The 15,722-nt window shown below is 46.2% G+C and overlaps 1 protein-coding gene and 1 pseudogene across 2 annotated transcripts; both read left to right on the top strand.

Annotated features, from left to right (window-relative positions):
- The first annotated feature begins 560 nt into the window (after positions 1-560).
- Positions 561-1,549, top strand: LOC112268632 (retrovirus-related Pol polyprotein from transposon TNT 1-94). Its single transcript, XM_024454531.1, has 2 exons — positions 561-1,395; positions 1,503-1,549. Exons 1-2 carry the CDS (start codon positions 561-563, stop codon positions 1,547-1,549), a joined length of 882 nt encoding a protein of 293 aa, XP_024310299.1.
- Positions 1,550-7,969: 6,420 nt separating this feature from the next.
- On the top strand, positions 7,970-15,531 carry LOC100833722 (annotated as a pseudogene). Its single transcript, XR_002960017.1, has 5 exons — positions 7,970-8,466; positions 8,726-9,223; positions 9,354-10,504; positions 12,810-13,410; positions 13,534-15,531. The product of XR_002960017.1 is annotated as an uncharacterized LOC100833722 (transcript).
- Positions 15,532-15,722: the final 191 nt, after the last annotated feature.

The following is a 15,722-nucleotide window of genomic DNA, read 5'->3' on the forward strand; positions in this document are numbered from 1 at the left end:
AAGGCTGCGCGTTTTTTTTCCTGTTTTTTTTTCTTCCGCTGTGCACGTGCGGGGAATCAAATGGGCCGGCCCAGTTTCGGCAAAAATGACGATTTAATGTTTTTTCTTTAATTCCAGTGCATTTAACCCATAAGATGTTCAATTAAATATGTTTTTGCACTGTTAATTAATGAAAATTGGCCGAAAATTATTCTTGCTGACTGTAATTGGACACTTAATTATTCTGAATGAGGTTGATCCAACGAGATACTTTACTTAGATTATTTTATTTGCTCCATGATGTTTACCTTTTAGGCATCAATTAATGATTAAATTCTAATGTATATTCTTGATGACTAAGTTGGTAAAATACTTTGGCTCTAAAATTAATTCTGACCAACGTTGTTTTAATTTATGAGCTACCCCATTATGTTTGCTACAATTCTTTGTCTTTTCTGCCCAAAAGTGATATGACTTAGAATTGTATACTCCTTCATGTTTATTAATCTACCAACGTAAATTTTTAATCATGCAATTTAACTTATGATTTTCTTATGTTATAATTGACAGCCGCTACACTGATGCGCTATGACAATATTGAGGTGCTAACGGGGAGCAACTTTAAAAATTGGAAGTCCCACGTTGAAATGAGTTTGGGGGTTAATGGACTCGATTACGCTCTCAGGGAAAAGAAACCTAAGCCTCCAACTCCTGGAGTTGCTGGGTATGATGACCTTATGAAAGCTTATGAAATAAAGCTGGAGAAGTGGGACAATTCAAATCATGTCACCTTCCTTGTTATGAAAACTTCAATCTCCCTTGATATCACCGGGGCTCTCCCCGACAAGGGCACTGCTAAAGAATTTCTTAAAGCAGTTGAAGAACAATTCAAAAGTTCGGAAAATGTATATTCTCGAGAGCTTCTTGGCAAGCTTCTTGAGAAGTATGTGATTGAAGAAAATGTAAGAGGCCATATCTTGAGGATGGTGAATGCAATTTCGAAGCTTAAGGCTTTGGAGTTTGTCCTTAATGAAAATATCCTAATCCTCCTGATATTAGAGTCTCTCACTCCAGAATTTGATCAATTCAAGATCAATTACAATTCCCTGAAAGAAAAATGGTCGCTCCCGGAGATGACTCCTCGAGTTGTTGAGGAAGAACAGAGGATCATGAAACAGGCAAAGGACCAGGCTTTCCATGTTGGCTCTTCCAAGAGAAAGCATGACGGCCAGGCATCTTCCTCAAAGGCTCTAAAGAAGCAATTCATCCACAATGATACTCAGACTGCTCCAAAGGGCAAAGGCCAGGCTGCCAACACCTCTGCTGGAGATGCGAAGAATACTTGCCATTTTTGCAAGGACGTAGGACATTTCCGGAAGAATTGCCCCGGATTTCTCAAGTGGATGATGAAGAGAGGTAATGATGAAGTTACTTTTGTTGATGAATCATTGTATGTTGATTTTTCTCGAAATACGTGGTGGATTGACTCAGGTGCAACCGTTCATGTTGCAAACTCTTTGCAGGGATTAAGTTTGATCCGCACCATAAGGACAAGAACAAGAAGTATTAAAGTCGCCAATGGGAAAGAAGCCGATGTTGAAGCCGTGGGGACTCTCACATTGGAGCTGCACACCGGCTTTCATCTACATTTGAATAATGTCCTTTACGTACCTACATTGAGTAGGAATTTAATTTCAGTTTATTGCTTAGACGATATTTCTATTTCATGTTTGTTTGGAAATCAACGATGCGTTATCAAACATTGTAATAATGACGTTGGCCTCGGTGTCAGATGAGGCAAATTATATATGTTGATGGTTAATTCTTTGGTTGATGTTTTAAATGTGAGTGATGTTACTGTTTTAAATGATGAATGTAATGTTGAGAAGAAATGGAAAAACACAAGCACTTCTTCGAAATTGTGGCATCGTCGCTTATGCCACATTTCGAGGGGGAGAATTTAACGTCTCATTAAAAATAAAATACTTCTTCCATTAGACTTCTCAGATGCGGACAAGTGTATTGACTGCATTAAAGGAAAATATGCAAAAACGATTAAGAAGGGAGCTACAAGACCCTCACAGGTCCTCGAATTAATTCATACTGACATATGTAGACCCTTGAATATTAAGTCTGTAGACGGGTTTGATTCATTCATCACATTCACGGACGATTTTTCCCATTACGGATATATTTACCCCATACGCGAACGATCTGAAGCTTTGGACAAATTTAAGATATTTAAAGCCGAAGTTGAAAATCAATTAAATGAAAAGATCAAAGTTGTACGTTCTGATCGTGGGGGAGAATATTATGGAAGGCACGCTCCTTATGGGCAAATTCCAGGACCTTTTGTAAAATTTCTAGCTGAAAATGGGATTTTTGCCCAATATTCAATGCCTGGTAAACCTTAGCAAAATGGTGTGGCTGAGCGTCGCAATTGCACGCTTATGGATATGGTGCGAAGCATGCTCAGTCATGCAAGTTTGTCGGTTAGACTATGGATGGAGGCCCTAAAGACAGCTGCGCACATATTAAATTTCGCTCCAACAAAATCAGCACCGAACACACCTTATGAGATGTGGACGGGAAAGAAGCCGAGTTCAAATTATTTACGTGTGTGGGGCGGCCCTGCAGAAGCAAGAATTTTCAATCCACAACCTAAGAAATTAGATCCAAAAACGATAAGTTGCCATTTTATTGGATACCCTCATAGGGGAAAGGGATACTGTTTTTATTGTCCGGGTCACACCACTAAATTTGTGGAGACCCGACAAGCGGTATTTTTTGAGGATAATGAAGTCACGGAAATAAGGGAAATCAATCTTGAGGAGAAACGGGTATGTGTCCCGTCCCCGGCCATCCAAGAGTTTTATCTCCCAATACGAAATATTAACGTGACACGAAATATTGAACTTGAGGTTCGTCGCTCAGGCGCTGAAACAAATGGAGATCCTGAAACAGAAGAAGGTCCCCAGCAAACTGGAGACCAAGAAAATGAGGATCCTCAACCAGATAATGATCCTCCACCATCACCTCTTGTGAGAAGATCACAACATGAAAAAAAGAAGGCCATCCCAGATGATTATGTCACTTTTATGAGTGAGGATATAAATGATTTAGGATAGGTGGAGGACCCATCCTCATATAAGGAAGCGATCGAAAGCGAAAACTCGTCTAAATGGGTAACCGCCATGGAGGACGAGTTGAAATTTATGGACACAAATAATGTTTGGAACTTAGTAGAAATTCTCAATGGAGCTAAAAGGGTAGGCTGCAAGTGGGTCTACAAAACTAAATATGACTCCAAAGGAAATGTCGAAAGACATAAAGCAAGGCTTGTCGCAAAAGGGTTTACACAGCGAGAGGGAATCGATTACAACGAGACTTTTTCTCCTGTGTCATCCAAGGATTCTTTTAGAATCGTTATGGCATTAGTGGCTCATTATGATCTAGAGCTACATCAAATGGACGTTAAAACGGCATTCCTAAATGTCGATTTAAATGAAGATGTATACATGACTCAACCGGAAGGTTTTGTGGTGGAAGGGAAAGAACATTTAGCATGTCGTCTAAAAAAGTCGATTTATGGCTTGAAGCAAGCTTCCAGACAATGGTACCTCAAGTTCGATGAAGTGATCCGAACTTTTGGTTTCACAGAAAATGTTGTGGACAACTGCATATACATCAAATTTAAAGGCAGTCGCTTCACAATTTTAGTCCTATATGAGGATGACATATTGTTGGCATGTAGCGATAAGGATATGATGTATGAAACCAAGAATTTTCTGTCATCAAATTTTGATATGAAAGATCTCGGTGAAGCCTCATATGTCTTGGGCATTGAGATTCATCGAGATAGGTCTAAATGCACATTGGGACTATCACAGAAAGCATACTTTGAGAGGGTACTGAAGAAATACAATATGCACAAGTGCTCCTCCTCACCTGCTCCTGTAGTCAAGGGCGATAAGTTTGGGACATTTCAATGCCCCAGAAACCAAACTGATCAAATGAAGCATGTTCCTTACGCTTCTGCTGTCGGAAGCATTATGTATGCACAAGTATGTACACGCCTTGACTTATCTTATGTTACCGGAATGCTTGGCAGATACCAATCGAATCCAGGACCAGACCACTGGAAGGCCGCAAAGAAAGTCTTGCGTTATATGCAAGGTACTAAAAATTACATGCTAACGTATCAAAAATCTGATAACCTGGAAGTTGTTGGTTATTCAGATGCTGATTTTGCCGGGTGTGTGGATAGTAAGAAATCCACGTCAGGTTATATATTCACACTCGCTGGGGGATCCATATCGTGGAAAAGCTCCAAGCAAACTTTGACTGCTTCATCTACAATGCAAGCAGAATTTGTAGCATGTTATGAGGCCACTGGGCAGGCTGTATGGCTAAAGAATTTTATTCGCGGACTTAAAGTGGTAGACAGCATTTCTAAACCACTAGTGTTGTACTGCGATAATGAACCCGCAGTTTTCTATACGAGTAACAACAAGTCAAGTGCCGCTGCCAAGCACATTGACATAAAGTATCATGTTGTGAAAGATAAATCCAGGATCAAACAATTGATGTCAAGCATATCAGCACTACTCATATGCTTGCGGATCCACTAACCAAGGGCTGATCACTCAGTACTTTTCGTGATCATGTTGCCGGCATGGGACTACTGGAAGCCGAATGATCCTGGAAATTTAAGGGACCAATAAAAGGAACCACTCCCAACAAGAAAAATGTTATCTTTTGAAACAGGCTGCTATACTATAAGTATTGAGTTTCAAAGACATTTTTATCGATCATTGTAACACCTTACTTTGGTATGATATTCCTGTGGAAAGGGACGAATGTAAATAAGCCTAACGATCAAGGGGGAGAATGTTGGTTGATCTTGGCTTAGACCGAGTCATAAGGGATTAGGATGAGGGTGGGGCCCACAAACCAACGTTCGTGGCCTTATCCCAACGAACGATCCACACCCTGATCGGGGGTGCCAAAACCAATCGACGGTTCTGGTCCCCTGTCGTGCAATGCTATATAAGAAAGGGAATCGGCAGTAAACGTGGATGTGACTCTCGTTCTCGTTTTGCCCACGAAATTCCAAAACCCTAAACCCAAAACCGATCTGGGAAAGCATTGTCTCCGACGGGAAGACCCGAGCCTTCTGCTCCCGTTCCGGGCCAGTGTAGGTGGCGGCCGGAAGGAAGGAGAAGCTTCACCAGAACTCCTCCGTCGACTACTTCCCCTACTTCCTCTACGGCATCGCCACTGCTTCATCTCTCCACCGACTCCACGACAATGGCATCGTCCTCCATCGCCCGTATGAACTTCTCTATTTACCTCTACTGCTAGTGCTCTAAATAATTACCAGTGCATATTTAGGCCTAGCCTAATGAATCTTAAGTCCTAACAGAAAGAAGCCAATCTTCATGGATAAGCAGCACGGCCGAATGATCATCGAGTCCGGTAATCTGGTGGAGTTCTTGGACAGGTGCCCGACACTAGAGCCGACTCTGCAGCGGCTAGAGCCTAGAGGCACTGGAGCTGGTGGCAAGAACGGCAGCGCAGTGCGTGAATTGAGGGGGCCGGGAGGATCGACCACCGATAGCAGACGTCGTGGCCAACCTATGGCGCTCCAGCTCATCTGCAGCAGCGAGGAGACCGATTCAGGGTGTGAAAGGGTGCTATCCCTCTGTCAGATTGAAGCAGTGTGGCGTGCAGAAGATCTATACCAATATATTAAATTGGAGTTGGTGGTGATGGTACGGTCGCCGCCGTAGGTTGGTACGGTTGCCGTCGTAGGTTAATTTCGTTAAAATTACAACTAATATGCCACTGCCTGTTATTTTTTTTCCTTCAGTTTTTTTCATGATTTCTCCTACTCCGTCTTACAATACAACCGACGCCACCACACCCGCATGCCGACCTCGACGGCGCCATGAGTTGCCTACACAAAAAATAAAAATAAATAGTTTGTGATTTTGTTGACCCGTAGCAACGCGCGGGCACACCTTCTAGTATGAAGTAGTTTAGGTTACAAATTTAGTACTCCGTATCACTGAAGGTAGGATGTGTGATAAATTGTTTTTTTCCTCTGTAAACGGATGCTGCTCATCAAAGATTGCTCAATCATATATCGTGGATGCAGTATCATTCTTGTCAGTTTCTCGCCAACTGCCATGCCTGTGATGTGGCTATACGCCTTGCATGTTGAGTAGTTGACTATTCCAACTTCAAGAAGAAGATTGCTCAATCAAATTGTTGACGTAATATGAATGTCCTCAGTTTTTCTCGTTTTCACCAAGTGCACTGTAGGTCGGCATCGTGCTGTTATGTTCCAACTTTGAAGACAATATTATTATAGAGGTGTGAACCCTGTGATGTAGCTTGTGTTTCTTCTCTTATAAGTTGGTCATGGGCAATTTGTTCCGGATGTTGAATCTTCATAATCATGTGCCTGGCATGCTTCTTTTGGATGATACTGCTCTTCAGTATGCTACTCACATACTCATCTCACAAGTTACCTATAACAATTCATGATAGGCGATTGAATCGTTTTTCTTTGGGATGTAAGTTTTTACTTGAGATGAAAGCAGGACACTTCGTGCAAGATTGCTTACAAAATTTGCAATCCTAGAGCTTTCGGTGTCAACGCTCCTTTTCTCCTGTTGAGCTGCATCAACATTGAATTTCAGAAATCCTTGTTCCGGAGCAGTCCATTTTGATCACTCAAGTAGAGGTGACCCAAAGAAACATGTTGTATGGTCCATTTTGATCACTCCATTAGTTTGTGTATCTCTGGAATTAAGGAGTGATTAAAATTTAACTAAAAAAATATTTGACTAAGGGATGTTGTCCCTGACAGAGTGACGGAGGATCCAATGAGCTTGGCGTCATATTAACCTGAGCTGAAAACCCAGATCAACACAAACCTCACGGGCCCTTCGTTGATGCCGAGACAGACGCCTCGAGGTAGGGAGAGGCCTAGAGACGGCCTCTAATGTTGGAGTTTCTTCTCCTCACCTTTTCTTTGTCGGTTGTCGACAGAGCCACCATGAGGCTAGGGATTATGAAGATAATTGCTGTTGGCATTGCTCTTCTTCTTGATTTTTGTTTCATCTTTTAATAATTCTTTTGGTTGCTCGACGTCTTGGACGACTCTTGGCATTATATTGTTGTAGAGGACGGATCGACCACTCTTTTCGAAGGAGGAAAAAACAAGTATTGAACTTTTTCTTAAATAATTTGTCCCAAAACCTTTTTTTGTGAGAAAGTAATTGGTATAACTCTTTTTCTTAGAGAGCATAATATATTAGTAACATATTGCCGCGCGGTTTTTCTTTTGAATTAGCTTGTTGTCTTGGTCCAACAAGGGCTGCAGTTATTACCCAATTTAACGGCCTCTGTCATTTGTCCTTAATTTTGAATTACTCCCTCCGATGCTTAATTTTTGTCGTGGTTTTAGTTTAAATTTGAGCTAAAAATAAAGAATTTGGTATCGGACATCCTGCGGTCTCTTCGACACCTCATCTCTGGACCCGTTTGCCTAGAGAGCGATTGCCTTACTCTCACTCGGGAGCTCGCCTGACCCTCAACAGGGCGCTTGCCGATCTCCTTGCTGGCGGCAGAGACGGTAAACCTTCTCAGAACCCTACAAGACTTCTCCATCAGCAAGACGCCAAGATCCGCAAATGGGGCTGCCCACGACATTGCTGCCTATGCTCGTTTAGGTGTGAGTTCGGGTGTGTTGACCGGTTCAGTTCCTGAAGCTGTTTCTATGGACCGTGTCGAACCTTGTAACGACTCTTATTGCAATTAATACACACCCTTCTTTCAAAAAAAAAAGAAAAGAATTTGGTACGGGAGGAAGCAGCTCGTTATCTTCGGGCCAAAAAGGTTAGCCCGACCATATTGATAACCCAAGTTCGTTGGGCCTCCGTGCTGTGGTCCATTTAAGTTAAACGCATGGCAAAGCCGACGCCGGGCAAACGCCACGCCATCGAGATGCGCGCACGAACAACCCATGGAGGCGACGAGGCGAACTCCCTACTGGGCGTGGGGCGGTGCACAGGCGGCGGAACCTTCAGCGTGCCAGCCGGAGCAGCCATCTCTCTTCGCGGGGCGTCGCTGTTACCTGCCGCAGGAACAGCTCCCCAAAATGGCAGCGACGGGGCGCGGCGTGTGAAGCGCGCTCGAGGTGTTCGTGGAAATGCCGCGCCAGGAAAACGGCGGAAAGTCGTGCCGGCCGCCGGCGCGGTGCGGCGTGGAATGGAAGGCCACGGGCGGAAGACCCAGCGCATTGTATTTCTTCCCTCACTCGAGTCTTGACTTGAGTACAGGAGGTCGTCGTCTCTGCTCTGCTCTGTGACTCTGGTGTGTGAGATGAGCACGCAAGCGCCACGGTCAACTGCCCGAGAAGTCAGTCCAAGATGTCAAGCGCATCCAAGGTGCAGGTACGACCGCCCCAGCTTCCAGGTAGTTTCACTGAGGCCGGGCACCTCAAATTTCTACTGAGAACGCGTTGCTTTGCTCTGCTCCCCCCACTCCCACTCCCACACCCATGCGCACACGCCTTGCTCTGCTTTCTGCTCCATAGAAGCATAAACCAACAGGCAGGCAGGCAGGCAGGCACAGAGCGACTTCAGCATCTTACACCGCGCTGGAACTTCTGCAGGACGGCAGGAGTATTTTACAGTCAGCAACCCTTCCGAGCTAGTCTCCCTCTTGTGTGCAGGTTACTAGGCGGCTAGCTGCCATGGCGTTGTGGACTGGGCTGGGTCAGGTGGCAATGGTGGCGCAGCTGGTTGGCGCCGACGTCGGCGGGCTCATCTCCATGATCATGCAGGCTGCGCTGACAGCTCGCCAGAACAAGAGGGAGTGCGAGCAGCTCGCGCGGCGGGTCCTCATGATCGCAGAGCTTCTGCCGCACCTGCAGGTGCAGGATCCGGAGGCCGTGCGGCCGCTGGTCGGGTTGGGCGACACGCTCCGGGACGCGCATGAGCTTGTTGTGTCCTGTCAGGGGAGGAGCGTGGCTTATCAACTTGTTATGTCTGGGAGGCAGGCTGACAGGTTCAGAGAGGTCCAGAGCAGGATCGACTCCTACCTCATCCTCTTCCCCATGGTCAGCTACATCGGCATAACACGCCAACTCAACCGAATCTACAACGTCCTCGTTCCAGATGATGCCTCAAGCTTTGAACCGTCTCCATCCTTCCAGTCGACCCTGGTTCAGGTATGTACAAGTATAGTACAAATTGATTGAGTTCTCCCTGAGATTCTGAGAAAGATGATGGAAATTGCCATGATTGTTTTCACGTGACGGAGAAAAGCTTACTACTCATTTTTTCTGGTTTTTGCCTCAGCAGCCTGCAGAGGTCGCTCGGGAGGTACTACCGCATGGAACCGGGGAGTTCAAGTTGCCAGAGATAGTGGCGGCCACCAATAACTTCGCCCTTGACACCGAGATCGGTGAAGGCGGCTTTGGAACGGTGTACAAGGGCAGACTTCACGATGGGCGGGAGGTGGCCGTCAAGCGTTACCGGCACCAAGGTTCCCACCAGATGAAGGAGTTCAACATGGAGCTCGCCATCCTTTCCCGTCTCCGCCACAAGCACATCGTTCATCTCCTTGGCTGGTGCCTGGACAAGGTGAAGGATAGGCGCCTACTATCCTTCCGAAGAAAGAAGCAGGAGCAGGGGCACTTGGTCATCTATGAGTACATGGAGAATGGCACGCTCTACGACCACCTGCACCGCGAGCCCTCCTCGCTGGTGACTGTGTCCTGGAAGATGCGCATCGATGTGCTTCTGGGTGTTTCGCGTGCCATCGAGCACCTGCACTGCCATGCCATGCCGCCGGTCATCCACCGCGACATCAAGTCAGTGAACGTCCTTTTTGACTCGAGCTGGGTTCCACGTGTGTCAGACTTTGGCATTTCAATCACCTGGCAAACGACGAATGAGGAGGAGGACTTCCCCGTTATAGGCACATATGGGTACATCGACCTGGAGTACGCCCACACAGGGCGCCTGAAACTGGCAAGTGACGTGTACAGCTTGGGTGTGGTGATGCTCGAGGTACTGACAGGGAAGAAGGCAATTATTGGCTGGGATGGGGAGACAGATTCACCGCTGGACCTGGTATCATTCTCGCTCCCCATCATTGAGGCCGGCAACATTGGGGAGTTGCTGGACAGACGCCCTTTGCCGGAACCAACGCCGCAACAGCTCATGGCGCTAGAGCATGTGGCGCAGACAGCAGCATGCTGCGTGCAGATGCAGGGTAAGGATCGGCCAGCCATATCAGACGTCGTTGCCAGCCTCGAGATGGCGCTCGATCACATCATCCCTTCCACCTCTTTGGCTGATGGGGTTCACAAGTGTTCTTTGCCTGTGCACTTCCACGACTCTCGTCCATGTCCTCGACTCTGTCCTGAGCCAGCTGAGAGCTGGTTTGCTACACAGGAGGAGTCGGAAGGGGTGCTATCAGATTCAGATATCCCTGAACCAAGATAGTGCACCATGATGTGCGCCCGAACACTTCACTTCTACATAGTCCTGAAGACATGAAGGAATTTATTATGTTCACTATCCGAGCATCAGTGGAGATTGAAAATGTGAGTGTCAATCATCATATTGCTCGGTAATATGAATCTTCTCAGTTCTCACCAGGTGAGCGGTAGGTAGGCATCGTGTTCATGCTGTTATGTTCAATATATACATCCTGCAGTTCTATTCCAACTTTCAAGACAATATTACATGTGTGTGAACCCTGTAATGTAGCGTGCGTTTCAAATCTTATAAGTTGGTCCTGGCCAATTTGTTCCGGATGTTGAAGTCTTCATAATCATGTGCCAGGCATGCTTATTTTGGATGATACTCCGTACTACTCTGCTCCTCACTATGCTAGTCACATACTCATCTCACTAGTTATAACTTATAACAATTCACGGTAGGTGATCGAGTTATTTTTCTATGGATGTTAGTTTTTTTGTTTAAGATGAAAGCGGGACACCGTATGCAAGACTATGCGAAGCAAAATTCCAATCCTGGAGCTTCCTACAAGCCTGGCCTAGCGTTGCTGGGTGTGTCAACGCTCATTTTCTCCCGCTGAACAACATCGACATTGAACTTGAGAAATCCTTGTTCAGGAGCAGTCCATATCTTAAAGTCATATATATATAGGCATTAAAGTTTGCATATCTCTTTAATTACGGAGTGATTAAAATTTAACAAAAAACAAATGACCAAGGATGTTGTCGGGTGGTGTCATATTAACCTTAGGGGAAAACCCTGACATGAGGACCAGAAGATGGTGGCACTGTTGACATCACTCACCATATTGTGGACGTCACCCTGAGGCTCTAGTATGGCTCACTTCGGTTTTTTATTCCTTCTCTGAGGTGAAAGCATATCAGCTTAGGGGACAACCATTGAGGCATCCTTCCGGAGTTTCAGATCGTCACCTCTTCGCTCTTCACTGTCTGAACAGAGTCACCATGAGGCTAACAGGCGTTAGGGATGCCACTTATGAAGAAAAATGTTGGCATTGCTCTTCTTCTTAATTTTGGTTTCACTTTGCAATTATTTGCTTGTAAGCATTGTCAATGTCTTGACCAACTCTTTGCATTATTTTGTCGCGGAAGGTGGAAGGATCGACTACCTTTTCCAAAGGAAAAAAAACTAGTACTGTAAAAATGTTTTCTTAAATAAATAATTGGTTGGTATCAACATTTTTTTGAGAAAATATTGTTTTTTTTTAGAATCACTTGTAACTTTATTCAACCTCGAAAACCATTACAAGTGTAGTGTTTCAGATTATAGACATAACAAATTACAAAATAGTCCTTACAGCTAAGAATTACAATGAAATCTCTTGATTAACATAATTGGTATTAACTTTTTTTAGGGAGACTAATTGCCATCTAACTTTTTTTGACATGTTGGCCCTTTTCTTTTGAGTTTTTTTTAGAACAATCTTTCTTTTGAGTTATCTGTGTTGTCTTGGCCCAACAAGGGTTGCACGGTTATTACCCAATTATCTCAATGGGCCTTTGCCTTTTGGTCTTTCATTACTTTGAATTAGCTCGTTATTGTAGGCCGAAAAGGATAGCCCAACTATATTGTATTCCAAGTAGTTCGTTGGGCCTCGGTGTTCTAGGCCTCTGGTCCATTCAAGTACTACAGGTCAAAGTCAAATCCGGCGCTGGGCAAACGCGACCAAATCGATACACGCACGCGGAACAGAGCAACCCATGGACACGGAGGCGACGAGGCGACCTCCCCTACTGGGCGGTGGCGGTGCACCCGCGGCGGAACCTTCAGCGAGCCAGCCGGAGCAGCCATCGCTCTTGCCGGCCGTTGTTATCATCTGTCGGCCGTCGCGTTCCTGCTCCTCGAAAAACAACGGGCGACGGGGCTCGGCGCGTGGATTGCGCTCGAGGTGTTCGTGGAAATGCCGCGCCGGGTAAACGACGGCAAATCGTGCACGTACTGCTTGCCGCCGGCGTGGTGCGCGTGGAATGGAAGGCCATGGGCGGCAGATCAAGCGCCATGTCTTAACCCTCTCTTGGGTATTGACTTGAGTACGCGAGGTCGTCGTCTCTATGACTATGAGAGCTTGAAAGCCAAGCTCCACGGTCAACTACCCAAGAAGTCGGGTCCAAGTCAAGCGCATTCAAGATGCAGGTAGTTTCGCGGAGGCCACCTCATTTATGCTGACAGCGCGTTGCTCTGCCGCATACACGGCTCTCCTCACTACCACAAATCCACAATTTCACCCCCACGCATTGCTTTGCTCTCTGCCCCATAAATCAACAGCCACAGAGCCCTTCCACTTCCAACAGGTAGATATTTCTTTGTCGTATTTTACAGGCAGCAATCCTTTCGAGCTAGTCTGGACTCTCAATCTTTTGTGCATGTTAGTAGTAGGTGGCTGCCTGCAATGGCGCTGTGGACTGGGCTGGGTCAGGCGGTGACGGTGGCGCAGCTGATCGGCACCGACATCGGCGGGCTCATCTCCATGATCATGCAGGCTGCGCTGACGGCTTGCCAAAACAGGAGGGAGTGCGAGCAGCTCGCGCGCCGGGTCCTCATGATCGCAGAGCTTCTGCCGCACCTGCAGGTGCAGGATCCGGAGGCCATGCGGCCGCTGGTCGGGTTGGGCGACACGCTCCGGGACGCGCACGAGCTTGTTGTGTCCTGCCAGGGGAGGAGCGTGGCTTATCAACTTGTTATGTCTGGGAGGCAGGCCGACAGGTTCAGGGAGGTCCAGAGCAGGATCGACTCGTACCTTATCCTCTTCCCCATGGTGAGCTACATCGGCATAACCCGCCGTCTCGACCGAATTTACAACATCCTCGTTCCAGATGATGCCACAAGCGGTGAACCGTCTCCACTCTTCCAGTCGACCCTGGTGCAGGTATGTATAAGGTATAGTACAAATTGATTGAGCGCTTCCTGAGAAGGTGATGGAAATTGGACGTGATTGTTTTCAAGTATGGAAGGAAGCTTACTACTACTCATTTTTCTGTCTTCTCCTCAGGAGTCTGAAGAGGTCACTCAGGAGGAATCACCGGATGGAACCGAGTTCACGTGGCGGCGATCATGGTGGCCACCAATAACTTTGCCCTTGACACCAGGATCGGTGTAGGCGGCTTTGGAACGGTGTACAAGGGAAGACTTCATGACGGCCGGGAGGTGGCCATCAAGCGCGCCCAGCACAATACGATCCAGGTTGAGGAGCAGTTCCGCATGGAGCTCATCGTCCTTTCCCGTCTCCGCCACAAGCATACCGTTAATCTCCTTGGCTGGTGCTTGGAGAAGGATAAGCGCCTACTATCCTTCCGAAGAAAGAAGCAGGATCAAGAGCACTTGATAGTCTATGAGTACATGGAGAATGGCACGCTCTACGACCACCTGCACCGCGAGCCCTCCTCCTCGCTGGTGACTGTGTCCTGGAAGATGCGCATCGATGTGCTTCTGGGTGTTTCACGTGCCATCGAGCACCTGCACTGCCACGCCATGCCACCGGTCATCCACCGCGACATCAAGTCAGAGAACGTCCTTTTTGACTCGAGCTGGGTTCCTCGTGTGTCGGACTTCGGACTATCGGTCATCTGGGACATGAAGAAAAACGAAGAGGAATTTCGCATTGCAGGCACGATTGGGTACGTCGACCCGGAGTACTACCACACAGGCCGCCTGAACCCGGCGAGTGACGTGTTCAGCTTGGGTGCGGTGATGCTTGAAGTACTAACAGGGAAGAAGGCATTTATAAGAGATTTATGGGTGGACCTGGTATCCTTCTCGCTTCCCATCATTGAGGCCGGAAATCTGGGGAAATTACTGGACAGGCGCCCAGCACCAGAGCCAACACCTCAACAACTCCAGGCACTGAAGCACGTAGCACAGACAGCAGCATGTTGCGTGCAGATTCAGGGCAAGGACCGGCCAGCCATATCAGACCTCGTCACCAGCCTCGAGATGGCGCTCGAGCACATCACACCTTCCACTCCTTTGGCTGGTGTGGTTTCCTTGCCTGTGCACTTCCATGGCTCTCATCCATGTCCTCTTATTTGGCCCGAGCCACCTGATACTGATAGCCGGTGGTATATACAGGAGGTGTCTGAAGGGGTGCTATCAGATTCAGACATCCCTGAACCAAGATAGCGCACATGAAAGCTTAAGAAAGTCAAATCATTTAACCATCAACATTTTACACTAAAAAGAACTCAACAAAAAAACCATTGCATTTTTACTTTGTAACGCTGGCATGCTGGAGTATTTTGAAACTCGAAATGATTGCATTTTTAACAATGCCTAGCCATCCCTCTATAGGTGTAGGAGGATCTTTAAAGAAAATATGAATCTAGTATTTCACCGTGCCAAAAGAAACACCTACAACAGTTTCAGGGGCTGGATTGTATCTTTCAGATAACGTTTCGTTATCCTGAACTCTTTGTAACATATTTTTTTTATACATATCTATATAGTCATAGTAGATCATTGATCTACTGTACTTTCCTCAAAAAATAACTACCGATTTTTCTAATTTAATCGCAAAACCACGATCATTCGGGCAAGTTTTGACACATTGCACGATTTGGCCATTTGCCGCTTTTAAGCTTGTTTAAGACAATAAAAAACCAATCAAAATTTGACAAACCTACAGAAATTATTTGAATACAACTACCAATAACACAAACATGAGCTCCATTACATATAGAAGGACATTATAAGTACATTTCAACAAAGTTTCAACATAGAAGTACATTCTTCACGATTAGAGACAAACAAGGGTCACACAAATTAAACTTCAAAATTTCATTGGTTTAAGCTTCAACCCTGTAAGTATTAAACCACCCACATACAACATTTAACCAATGACATTGAGGATGCATGCACAAGCTTAAACGGGGCGAGCAGCCAAATCGGTGCAAAAGTGACAAAACTTGCCTGAATGGTGGTGGTTTTGCGTTAAAATTACGAAAACCATGCAGTTGTTATGTGACACATGTGTCTTCAATGTGATGGTTCTGTATAATTGACTGTGAACGGCGCGTCTAACGCCGGCTCAGCCCGATCAACCTGACTTGTGGGCCCCACCGGTCAGAAATTCGCTGAAATGCGGCTAACGATAAAATCAATGTAATTTGTAAAAACGTGCCCGAATGGTGGTGGTTTGCGATAGAATTAGAAAAACCTGTACCTATGTGAAACAATTGTCTTCAG

The sequence above is a fragment of the Brachypodium distachyon genome, chromosome 4 (assembly GCF_000005505.3).
Source record: "Brachypodium distachyon strain Bd21 chromosome 4, Brachypodium_distachyon_v3.0, whole genome shotgun sequence".
Taxonomy (NCBI): Eukaryota; Viridiplantae; Streptophyta; class Magnoliopsida; order Poales; family Poaceae; genus Brachypodium; species Brachypodium distachyon.

Excerpts from the sequence above, each read along its gene's own strand:
- LOC112268632 (XM_024454531.1), top strand. The coding sequence starts at position 561 with ATGCGCTATGACAATATTGAGGTGCTAACGGGGAGCAACTTTAAAAAT. Across the intron at positions 1,396-1,502 it reads CAAGTGGATGATGAAGAGAG|GGATTAAGTTTGATCCGCAC; the intron begins GTAATGATGAAG and ends AACTCTTTGCAG.